General features: G+C 43.1%; 1 protein-coding gene across 2 annotated transcripts; it reads left to right on the top strand.

The window, feature by feature from the left end:
* The first annotated feature begins 2,725 nt into the window (after positions 1-2,725).
* Positions 2,726-9,206, top strand: TMED2 (transmembrane p24 trafficking protein 2). 2 transcript variants are annotated; one of them, XM_054843973.1, is made up of 5 exons: positions 2,726-2,990; positions 4,402-4,594; positions 5,014-5,034; positions 6,995-7,102; positions 7,701-9,206. In XM_054843973.1, the coding sequence occupies exons 1-5, from the start codon at positions 2,811-2,813 to the stop codon at positions 7,823-7,825; spliced, it is 627 nt and encodes a 208-aa protein (XP_054699948.1). In that variant the 5' UTR covers positions 2,726-2,810; the 3' UTR covers positions 7,826-9,206. The 2 variants fall into 2 exon arrangements, with proteins under 2 accessions (XP_054699948.1, XP_054699949.1); XM_054843974.1 differs by lacking the exon at positions 5,014-5,034 and having other exon boundaries at positions 2,731-2,990.
* Positions 9,207-9,361: the final 155 nt, after the last annotated feature.

Below are 9,361 nucleotides of genomic sequence, written 5' to 3'. Positions count from 1 at the left end.
CGGGCTCCGGGCGGTGCGGTACGGCCCGGGCCTCGCCCCTTCCCGGGACGATGGATGCCCGCCGGGGTGAGAATCGCTGCTCCGCGGGGCCCTCCGTGTGCTTTCCCCGCGCTGGGGAGAGGAACCTCACCAAAGGCGGATGCTCTTTGCCTGGTACTTGTGCTGAGGTGCTTCAGCAGCGGGATTACTCACGGTATCAACCTCTTCTGCCCAAGGCTTTGTCGTCTGCCCACACGTTTGAGGGATCAGAAGTCACGCCCACGCGTGTTGATGATTCAGGATCCCACGTTGACGGTACCCAGCACCGAAGCAGGTTTGCAGCAGTGGCAGGGTCTCGCCGCTGTGTGTGGCACTACAGTGCCCAAGAGTGAGCGCAGCACTTGTGTTCAAAGCTGACTTGTACGGTACCAGGACAGAAGGAGGAAAGGGGATCCCAGAGAGGACGAAGGCTAACAGATGGCTGCAGGCAAACATCGTGGGGTGAAGAAGTAATTCTGCAGGGCAGCAAGGGTCTCACACACAGCGGCTTGCACGTCGTTAGGGTTTTTAGGCCCTCGCTCCATAAGGGAGTCATTATGCCTGGACACACGTTCAGAGTGTTAATGGAGGTTTTACGCATATGAGCAGTTTGCTGGCACGGATCCACTTACAGAGGAATTTAAACTAAACCAAAATGTATTTTTCTGGTTAAGTTTTTCAGTGTTTTTGCCTTCAGGTGTGACTGTGCACTTTTAAATGTCCTTATTCTCATGGTGATTAGTAAGAGGTGCTCTGGATGAGTCTTCAGAGATAAATTAAATGTGCCTTGAAATAATTTTAAGTCCCAATCCTGCCACTTGCTGTATGCAGTGTAGGAATGATGCATTATATTTTGGACAAGATACTATAAATAACGTCAAACACTGGAACTAGTCAGGAGAAATAGAACTGGAGTTGCAAAAGCCAAGCCTGGAATGACTGATATGTGCTGTGTGTTGTGAACACAGTGTTAATTCTCTATTTTTGGCAGATGCAAAACGCCAATGCAAGTGAATGGGAGGTATGAATGATGTGAAATGCAACACTGTGACACTCAAACTTTATCATGTGATACTGTCACTATCTCATTCTGTCACAAGTTACAAAATTTCTGTCTTCCTCAGGCCCAGTAGGTACTCATCGTCATTGAGCTGGGCTGGCAGGAAGGTAACAAGACGTTCTCCAAAGATCTGAGTTTGACATTCAATTGCCTAACTTATAATAATCATCATGATATCCTGTGAAAACATGTCTACATATCCTTCACAAAATTTATCGCCAAAATTGAACACCGCAGGATATTGCACAAAGTTCCAGAGAGAGCATGAGGATGAATAATGGTGCAGTCATCCTTTCCTGGCGAAGGACGCTTACAAAAGCACAAAGAGGGGCTGCCGTACAAGCAGAACGTTTGGAGAACACTCTGGAGTACCTCAGGGGGATAGATGTGCTGTGAAATCATCATTTTGTCAGAGTCAGAGCTCAGAAAAAGAGTTCATGCCACCAGAATTCAGTATTAAATAAGTTCCCACTGTAATGTACAAACGCACATAGAGGAAAATAGAGAACATGCTAGCGGTAAGACTAAAACTACTACTGAGCTAGATGAAAAACCAGCACAGTAGTTTATGCTATGGAAAGCAGTAGATTCAAGGTTGGCTTGATCCAACCTCATTGAAAACAACAGAAGTTTTCAGTGACTTGGCAGGAGAGGTCTCTTCACCAGTCACGTACGTGACCCGCAACTCCTCACACTCATCCTTCTCTTGCTGAAAGCTTTCCCTTCCACGTGTGTCCACACCCTGAGCCTGCGCTAACGCAGCCAGCTCTGCTAGCTCAAAACTGGCAGCTTGAGTGAGATGAGCAGAATTTACTTACGTAAATCAAGTATTTGGATTATGTTTGTCATACAACTGAAGACAAACGCAACGTCTGAGTATTACCAGGAGTACAATAACTGGTGCTTACTTGGCAAACCCAAACGCATAAATATTTCACTAGAAAGCCAGATTGTGCTTTAGTCTCTAAATTTCCTGCAGATAATTAAAACAGCTAGTTATGAAAACAGACTTCCTTAAGCTCAAGCATGACCTTCTGTATTTCTGACTGGAAGTTTTAATTGAAAATTACCATTTAAGCATGGCCATGCAAGGAATGGCTTTTTATGCAGTTAGCCTTGGGTGAGGCAGAAACCTGCCGTATATCTTGACTACAAATAACCCACGAGCTGGGCTTCCCCGCTACTTTCTTAATCGTTAGCTGCTCCCCAAATCTCTACCTTGCTGTAGCACGTTTGGGTTTCCCGAGCTTCAGCAGCAGCTTCGGCCGCGCAGGACCGCGGAGAGAGCCGCCCTCCCGCCCAAATCCCCTCAGGAGCCGCCGGCCAGCCTCCCGCGCTCCCGCCGTCGCCCCCCCGGTTGCCGGGCAACGCCTCCTCAGCTGCTCACCCAATGCCGTTCCGCGCGCCGCTCTTTCTGACAGGTCAGCTCTCTTCGCCTCGTCCTCATTGGCTTCTCGCCGCCGCGGCTCTGCCCCTGTTCCGTGCTCATTGGTTTCTCCGGAGCACTGGCCCCACCTCCTACGCCGCACGGGCCCCGCCTCAGGGTTTAGGCGGTCCGTTTGCGAATAGTCCTTTACTGGCCACCGTAGCGCAGGCTGTACGTGGCAGTGGAGCTGCGGCGGCCTATGAGCGGCGGCCCCGTGCCCCGGAAGGGGCGTGGCTCGAGCCGGAAATCCCCCTCCCCTTTTCCTGCTGGCCCGCCGCTCGGTGCCCCCTCCCGCTGGGCTCCGCCATGTCGCCGGTGCGGGCGGTGCTGGCGCTGCTGGCCGCGCTGGCGGCCCCGGCTGCCGCCTACTTCGTCAGCATCGACGCGCATGCTGAGGAGTGCTTCCTGGAGCGGGTGCCGTCCGGCACGAAGATGGGACTCATCTTCGAGGTGGCGGAGGGGGGCTTCCTGGACATCGACGTGGAGGTGAGGGGGGACGGCGCCGCGGCGGGCTGACCTTGGGCCGCGGGTGCTGTGCTGAGGGGAGGGCTGCCGGGCCTTGTCCCACCGCCACGGGGCTGACCCGGGGCCGGGCCCTGCGCGCTCGTCCCTCGCCGCGTGGGGAGGTGGGGAGGCCGTGGCGGCTCGGGGCAGCGCCCGGGAAGGGCAGCGGTGGCGGTGCCCGGTGGAGGCGAGGGGGCAAACACCGACTGGAGGGTGGTTTAAACCTTCCGTCAAGTTTGGGACGGTCCCGCCTCGTTGCGGGGGCTCCGTGCGGCGGGCTCGCCGTCAGCCTGCGGGGCACAAGTGGTCCTTGCCCGGCTGGGTCGGGCCTCGCGTGGTGCCGTGGGCGATCTCCGAGAGGACGAGGTGCCTCTCCTGGGGGTTGCGTTTCCTGAGGCTGCTGGTGACTTCTGCTGTTGCTGCGGAAGGCAGTCTTCCTGCTTTCCAAGCCGTTCTCTTGAGATTTTCTTCGTTATTCTGCTCGATACGGTCTTGTCGTAATAAACCGTTTGGCGGGAAGAGCGAACAGGATTACTCTATGAAATGGTGCCGCTCATTCTGGGAGCGGCGCGTCTCTCCTTAAATCGGTTTGATTGCCATCTTGGAAGTTGTAGGTAAGTCCTTTTTTCAATGAGACATCAAATCAGGAGGAGAATAATAAATAAAAAAAATCCTTGCAATCTTGGTGAAGAGCAGTTAGTTGTTTGTTTGGGATAACTTAAACATGAGAGAGTCGGTGCTGAGAGACGACGTAATAGTTTAAAGTTACGCATCGCTCTAATACAGGACAGTTGGGAAGCTGTGAAATCTCATTCAGATGTCGCTAGTGGAAGCTCAGCAGCTGAATTGGTGAGATGGAAGCCTTAAAATCACAGTGACCCTGAGGGCTCAGTCCTCAGGCCCTTAGTCTATTTGAAATGGTGACTTCAACAATACACAACTGTATGTCTAAAGTAGTATTGACATATGGGAGAATGTCTTTTTTTTTTTTTTTTTCCTGTTTGTTTTCCTTCAAACATCAGAGATAAGTTTCTCCTGCAGTTGTTAATTTGGCTAACAGCCGGGGCTGTAGTTAGCTTATGGTCTACTTGTTCTTGAATGCTTCTTATCTTGACTACAAAAGGCCAGTAAGAGAGGCTTTTGTACGACTTTATTTACCAAGAAGTTTGTTGGGTTTTTTTGTGTGGTGGTTTTTTAAAGATTTCTGTATAGAAAAATGCATCACTGCTTTTGAGTTGTGGGAGGGAAAGTATGAAGAATGCCAAACCAATCAGATTACAGATGGTATGGGTAGTTTTGACTGGATAACTTGAGAATATGCATGCAATGCTGTAATGGTATATTTAAAACTACTTTTAAATAAAATGTGTGATACTTTGTTCTCCCCATCCAGATTACAGGGCCTGATAATAAAGGAATTTATAAAGGCGATCGAGAGTCCAGTGGAAAATACACGTTTGCTGCCCACATGGATGGAACTTATAAGTTTTGCTTTAGCAACAGAATGTCCACCATGACTCCCAAGATAGTGATGTTCACTATTGATATCGGGGAAGCTCCAAAGGGGCAAGACATGGAGACAGAAGGTGAGGAAGACTCCTGGAAAGAAATTAGCTCCAGCTTGGGAGCTTTTTCTTACATGCATGACTTCTGAACTTGACTAGGATTCTCAGAATTCCTGTTTCTTCAAGCTGTCTAGTTAGCTGTTCTCTTGCACAGCTAAAGTGGATATGGATAGTTTTTAGACCTCATTACACAATTTAATGCAAAATCAACAGAGAATCACTTGGCCATCTGCAGAAACTAATGCTTTCATCCTTTAGTCTTTTCATCAGTTTCATTCTCTGATTTCTAGTTTGCTCAGCAGTGTGTAGACTCTACAAGCATTAGTTGAGCTCTTTGATAAACATGCTAATATAAAAATTTTCTCTTAGCCATATAAGTTACTGTTTTATCTGCAGCCTTTTGTCCTGTACTTGTGTTCATCTCTTACACTTTTCTCTAGGTGGTGGAGATACCTGGGATGGTATGTGTACTGCTTTTTGAAAGCTCATTAGCATCTTGTCTTTTGCGTATGTTTATTCACTAACAGCTAACGTTTGCTTTTTCTCTGTAACATTTGTTTGTAGCATGAGAATGTCTTTTTAATAAACTACATAAAAGGTCTGATTCTGAGCAATGCTGAGCACCTGCAAGCTTTCATCGAGAGGTTTATGTACTTAGCAGCTCTTGGGATCAGGTCCTTGGACTGTCTGTGAACAGTTTGTCTTCAGGTGGTTATTTATGGCTAACAGATGATTTAATCAGGAGTTTTAGGTGAAATTAAACTAAACCACTGAACATCTAAGAACATTGGATATTTTAGATGGTGTTTGCTTTCTGGTGCTAAAGTGGGTGTTGAATAATCAAGGGATTTTTGAGCAATAAGCTTCTTTTAGGTTATTAATTATCGGTAATGTTGCAAGGGGGAAAACTTCAAACTTGTCATTTGCTGTAAAAGTAATAAATGAATGTATTGGGTAACAAGTTACAAAGTTTTATTTAGAAATCACTAACTGTAGCTAGAAAGGCAATAAATTCTTGTTTTCTTTTTTAGCAAGTAAATAACTGCGTGCATTGAGTGCTTGATATCACTTGAAAAGTAACAAATTCCTAACTTTTGATATTTTTTTTAAAAGACTCCGTTAAATCTTTTATTGAGTCTGAATATATCTGTTGTAAAGAATATCAGTGCAACTTTAAATTTTTTTAAGGCAAACACTTTTTCTTGAGTGTATTTTTTTGGAGTGGGTTTAAACAATCCCTGCAGCTGTGATTTCTTCTCTTACTAATAAACTGCACTTACTGCAAAGACCAGTTGGCCATGAAAATAAGTGATTTATGATATCAGCAAAGTGAGTGTTGTTTACACAATTATTTAAGATTTTCATTGTAACTTGTATGAGTGTCATTCTCTGGTCCTCTTTTTGACTGTTCCCCATAAGGTGTGTATTTTGAATAGCTTTATTTTCAGATTGTGATCTGAAACACTTAATTTATAAATAAAAATGTAATAAGGTAGCTTCGAAGTCAAGTATGTCCCTTCAATGGAATATGTGTTGGCTTTTGTGACTTCTTAAGAGAGCTGATTGCCCAGAGCGTGTCTGTGGAATGATAACTTGAACGTCTTTTGGTGCTAGAAAACTTTGAAAATTACATGCATAATTCATAAATTTGTAAGTGGGCAGTTCTTTGAGCATGAATGTATTTAAAAGATCCTGCGATTGACAGTCAAATCACTAAATCTCGGATCTCTGATCCTTCCGTTTGCTGAACTATCTCAAGCTAGTTTTCTGTTACCATTGGTTTGGTATTTTCCTCCTCTTCTGCTTTCACATACCAGAACCTGAAGCCAGTTCCTGCCCTCTGCCAGGCGCCTTTGGCATTGTTTCTGCTGAATGCTGTGCTTCAGCTAAACCAGAAGATCACGAGATGTGATATGTTGCTTCAGACAGTGATCTCATTTTGCCAGCATCATGATCTTAAGCTAAATTCTCAGTCGTTCTATTTTTTTCAAGCTTAACAACTAGGAAAAGCTGTATTGTTAAGATAATTTGCTTGGAATATGTTGGACAGTATTGGCAAAATAGATACTAGTGTGTGGTATTGATCTTATGTGTTCTTACATTCTGTTTTTCTGGAAAAGTATGCCCATATTGTAAATAAGTGGTCTGTACTGACTCTAAATTGTGTGTCTTCTGCTTTCTAGTCGGACGTGGAGAAAGATGTTTTCCCACTTATTAAATACTGTAGAGACATGTTACGAAAAGTGGCGCTATGAAAACTAAACTTTACTTTGCTGTAAGGATAGAAAATTTTCAGCTGTACAGACTGCATTTTTCAGAACTTCTGCAACGGGAAATTAAGTGTAACTGTTCATAAATATCAACAAAGTGTTTTTTTGAGTGAGTAACAGACTTTCTGATGCTTCTGAACTTATTCTGCAGCTCATCAGAACAAGCTAGAAGAGATGATTAATGAGTTAGCAGTGGCCATGACAGCTGTAAAGCATGAACAGGAGTACATGGAAGTTCGTGAAAGAATACATAGAGCAAGTACGTATTGTTGACTTAAATGCCTTCTCCCCTCTCAGATGAACTTAAAAAATGTGGTTTAAAATAGAATTCCGTGAAAGCTATTCCAAGTTAGTAAAGAACAAAATTTAGAACAAGGTCTGAAGGACCTGCCCATACAATAAAGACTGTAGTTGATGCTTGCAGTCTTTTTTAAATTGGTTCACCTCTCATGTAATGAAGATTGTTATGGAAAATAATCTTTGCTTAATTGGTGTAAATTCTACAGTTCTTTGAATGGCGTATTCATGACGATATCAGTAATGATTTGGTTCCCAGGAACAGACTTTGGTTGAACTATTACTTCATCCTTGAAGTAGGTGTGGCTTAATAATTGAGCCAAAGTCTTTTTTAAATATTGCATTTAAACAGAGAAAAATTACTGTTATTTCCAAGTAGAGAACATGGTTGACTCTGCAGTCACAAGCCTCACTTTCTGAAATACAGCTTTAAAGTAATGACATGATAGAAATATTGGTGGTTTATGTGCAATACCTCAGTTCCAATGACAAAGTATGTTTTAAATTTGTTTTAAATGCTTTGTTACTTACTACTGTTATTTTTTTTTTTCCCCGAACAGTTAATGACAACACAAACAGCAGAGTGGTTCTTTGGTCATTCTTTGAAGCTCTTGTACTAGTTGCCATGACACTGGGACAAATCTACTATCTGAAGAGGTTTTTTGAAGTCCGAAGGGTTGTTTAAGAGTACTTTTCCGGTCCCGGATTTCAGTTCACTGTCTACCAAACATCCTGGTCACAAAAAAGTCATTTAGTTTCTGAACCCTCTTTACTGAACTGTAAAACTTATTTGCTTATGTTCCTTCCTAGTTAAAAATGAATTGTTTTTATATATCTTCTGTAGAAAAAGCTGTGCTGAAATCTTGTCACTTAATTGGCCTAATTTTTTTCCACTGAAATCTGCCTAGTCTGTATGCTAAGCGAGGTCCAAGCAAGCTGCAAATGCTGTAATTCAACTGTAGTAACAAGCAATGTCGATGTCTTTCCTAACTTTTTTTTCTGTTTTCATAAGTACTTGCAGTTCTATCTAGGGAAACGGTACAAGGCCCTAACATGACTGTTTGCATTTTTGACATCTTTAACCCTGCAGTAGGTGTTATGAAATTGAAATAATCCCTTCTTCACGTACATAAACTGCCAAGGAGAAGCAATTGGAACTTTATTCTGATAATGAATAGAAGACAGCTGACAACTTCCAATCTAGTATTCATACCTAGTTGATATTTAAAAGAAAGTCTTCAAAAAATATTCTAATCGCATCAACGTATTCCCAAAGTTCTCTTAAATTAAATAGCCAATGCGAAAATACATTTTCTCCTTTCCTTACCGAATGTGCATCATATGGTTTTTAGTCTTTCACAGGTTTTATATTGAAGCCGGTTGTGTGCAGTGTCTTGGCAAACAATAGTTAACCCTCTGGTTTGTGCAGGTCCAACGCTCCGACTGTTGGCACTTCTGCAGGATACGTTAGTGTGTGGGGAAATTTGGATTCCTGATGCCAAAGGGTTAACGGTTCTGGGGGTTTATTGCGATGCTATGCAGCCCTTGTATTTAAGTTAAGTGGCAGTCTTTGCCATTTTCTGATCATAATTAGCATAATGCTAAATACCGGTGTGTTTTCTTTTTCAGGCACATGTAGATTTGTTTTTGTATAAAGTTACTTTCCTCGGTATCTGATGATTGGTTTAAAAATTCAAGAAGCGTCTGACGTGGGTGCTGAGCCAGGATTATGTTGTGACTGATGTATATTAGTTGTAATCATTTTTGGGGGTGGGGTGGGGTCTTTTCCAGGGGGGAGCCTCTACAAGTAACACACAACAGTTTTGTACAATTAATTTAAAATTTGTTACAGGTTTTCATGTTCCAGGTAAAGTTTTTTCAACCTTGGGCAAACACTTGCAGCAGTTCTTCAGAAAGGTGGCTGTTACACCTTATTGCAACTGTTGTGTGCCAATATTTTTGTGTAAAACACTTAAAATTGAATTCAAAGATGTACATTTAAAAATTGCTTGTGAATCTAAATATGACCCAGGTTCGATAAATAAACAAATTCTTTAAAAAAAAAATTACTTTTTATTTTTTTATTTGCTTTAAGGAAGTACAGTTTAACACTCGAAGCTGTTTCATAAAGTACCTCTTAGACCATCAGGAATTCATCCAAAGGCCATCTCACTTTGTGAGCAGGTAGAAGAAATTGCAGGTAATTCTAAACATACAGCTT

This window comes from Grus americana, chromosome 16 (assembly GCF_028858705.1).
Source record: "Grus americana isolate bGruAme1 chromosome 16, bGruAme1.mat, whole genome shotgun sequence".
Classification (NCBI taxonomy): Eukaryota; Metazoa; Chordata; class Aves; order Gruiformes; family Gruidae; genus Grus; species Grus americana.
This window is presented reverse-complemented; position numbering and strand designations above follow the sequence as displayed.